The sequence below is a fragment of the Monopterus albus genome, unplaced genomic scaffold (assembly GCF_001952655.1).
Source record: "Monopterus albus unplaced genomic scaffold, M_albus_1.0 scaffold140.1, whole genome shotgun sequence".
In the NCBI taxonomy this organism is placed as follows: Eukaryota; Metazoa; Chordata; class Actinopteri; order Synbranchiformes; family Synbranchidae; genus Monopterus; species Monopterus albus.
In genome coordinates this window covers 438,403-441,289 of record NW_018128020.1, presented here as the reverse complement: position 1 = coordinate 441,289, position 2,887 = coordinate 438,403, and the positions used below count along the sequence as shown (strand labels likewise).

At 39.8% G+C, this 2,887-nt stretch overlaps 1 protein-coding gene across 2 annotated transcripts in view; it reads right to left on the bottom strand.

Annotated features, from left to right (window-relative positions):
* Positions 1-377: 377 nt before the first annotated feature.
* The window catches only part of exd1 (exonuclease 3'-5' domain containing 1), a 5,692-nt gene continuing 3,182 nt past the window's right edge, over positions 378-2,887 (bottom strand). For both annotated transcript variants that reach the window (XM_020613899.1, XM_020613900.1), the window contains exon 11: positions 378-1,234. In XM_020613899.1, coding sequence (XP_020469555.1) covers positions 914-1,234 — 321 coding nt within the window. In that variant the 3' untranslated portion in view covers positions 378-913. The remainder of the gene's footprint in view (positions 1,235-2,887) is intronic.

The following is a 2,887-nucleotide window of genomic DNA, read 5'->3' as shown; positions in this document are numbered from 1 at the left end:
TGTGGCAGGCCTGCTGTTGGATCCGTGCCCAGTTTTGATCTCAGACACAAACCTCTGATAATCCAAGAAAAAACTGAGAACTGCCTCCGTGCAACGCCTGTCACCTCAAGCAGCAAATTATTTGGATAAGATCTGCTTGTGTAGGACATGGCAGGTGCTGGCCCCCTGTGGTCATACACATCTGAACTGATAACTGAAGCAGCAGTGTCAGCATCACAGTTCAGCTGGTGCCAAGTCCGTTTTGTTTTAAATCAAAAGAAATGTCAGCTAGCAATGTTTTGCTCAATTAACAACAGATCCATCGATGCTCATCTCTGCTTAACCCAATCAACTAACTGCAACACAAAACCCAGCTGTCCAGGCAATCAATCAAGCTCAGGTTAGCACATGATGGCTTAATGGGCATGTGGATTTGTTTATGGTTGTAGTTTGTTTTCCACCAATCAAAGGCATTATTTATTGGCACTTTGAGGCACTGACACAGTATAATAACCTTTGGTATGATAATAATCAATGACAAACACTTGGGAGTTTTGCCTTTACATATATGAATATATTAGACAAAAATTGATAGATAATTGACCCCAAAGGGAAACTGTTAACATCAATCAATTACCACTGAATCAAAACCAAATTCAAAAAGATGCACATGCAAAATGCTCATAAAATACAACACAAAGGCAACATTTGTCTAATGCAAATACATTTAGATAAACTTGCATACCATGTCCTAAAAACAAAAAAATATTTTTCAACAAGCATGAATGTATTTTCTTAAGCACCTGGTATTAAACAAACCTTAACACAGGACAAAAAATGTGCTACCATCTACTGGTCACTCTAGGAGAACAACATATCTGAAAAATTTGTAAGGCAGTCCCATCTATTCTATATAGGCTTTGTGACACTTCTTTTAATATCTGAAAGACCTGAATGACCGACTGAGTGAAGAGAACTGGATCTGGGGAGTCGGCGTAACACTTCTCTCTGGCTGGTGAAGGCCCACTTGTCCGGATGAAAGTGATTCTACAATTGCAGATGGAAAGGAGCCTTCCTGGGTCTGGGTCTGGGTCTGCTCCTCTGCTGCAGGAGAGGTCAGGGATGGAGACTGAGGGTTGAAACGAGAAAGCAGACCCTGCTCTGTGACAGGGTAGTGACCTGCAGCCAACTTCTTCCGCTCTTGATGCATTTGTTTGAGCTGCCTCAACTCTCTGGGCAACTCCAACACACTCTCCTGTGGGTGCAAGCAGGTAGAGAGGGTGCAGCTGAACTACCGTCTATTATACTATAACAAAAGGTCTAACAATAGCCTTGTGTAGCCAATCGATTATGTGCAAGTGGACATCTCTGGTAGATTACTTTGTAACATTGTCATATTTCTATTGTTGACTTTAAGATTGTCACAATGGAATATAAACTTACTGCTCTATAGCTTCTTTTAGACAGAGGCTCCACTATATTGGCATTAAGATGACCTTTACTGCTGCTATGCCTATTTACACCGAACTAAAAAAAAAGCCAAGCATAATGTTGTCCATGTTCTTTTACACACCGTGACATAATGTATAACCACACATACAACACAAGTCAGAAATACAGAGCATACAGTAGCTTTCATATCAACTGTGATTATGATCACAGATTATGGTTATGGTGAACAGTGTTTAAATGGAAATCTCCCAGTGGCGCATCACAGAAACATATTTCATCACAACTTCAAACAGCTCCACCCACAATAATCACATAAAAATACATCCTTGAATATGCATTTTAATAGGGGCTTATGATGCCTTGCTAACTGCTAGCTTTTTTTAAATTGTAAAATCCAATCTCGCAGTATTATAAACTGATAGTTTTCATATCTGACCAACCTTCAAAATACCGCATGATGTACCATGTTACTCAAACAGGACTTCTGGGTTATAATTCATCATATTATCAGTAGCTGAAATAATTTTCTCACACCAACTCAACCCTGTGCATTCTTTTTTTTTACGCACACGTTTTAGGTCCCCACTCAGCCCAATAACCCACCCAGGGAGCAGGAGGAGAAAGATATGGATGCCACTGTCTTGAATAGAGCTAGCTAACCTGCAGAAAACTTCTGCTTGTTAAACAGAGAGCTACTGTATTGCTCTGTAAGATTGTATAGTGAAGATAACTTTAGCAACAACCTACTTTTCATGGACCTTAAATATAAAATCAAGAAAGGTGTGCATATGTGACATTTTTATTAAAGCACAAATGTACAGTGCCTTGCGAAAGTATTCGGCCCCCTTGAACTTTGCAACCTTTTGCCACATTTCAGGCTTCAAACATAAAGATATAAAACTGTAATTTTTTGTGAAGAATCAACAACAAGTGGGACACAATCATGAAGTGGAACGAAATTTATTGGATATTTCAAACGTTTTTAACAAATAAAAAACTGAAAAATTGGGCATGCAAAATTATTCAGCCCCCTTAAGTTAATACTTTGTAGCGCCACCTTTTGCTGCGATTACAGCTGTAAGTCACTTGGGGTATGTCTCTATCAGTTTTGCACATCAAGAGACTGAAATTTTTGCCCATTCCGCCTTGCAAAACAGCTCGAGCTCAGTGAGGTTGGATAGAGAGCGTTTGTGAACAGCAGTTTTCAGTTCTTCCCACAGATTCTCGATTGGATTCAGGTCTGGACTTTGACTTGGCCATTCTAACACCTGGATATGTTTATTTGTGAACCATTCCATTGTAGATTTTGCTTTATGTCTTGGATCATTGTCTTGTTGGAAGACAAATCTCCGTCCCAGTCTCAGGTCTTTTGCAGACTCCATCAGGTTTCCTTCCAGAATAGTCCTGTATTTGGCTCCATCCATCTTCCCATCAATTTGAACCATCTTCCCTGTCC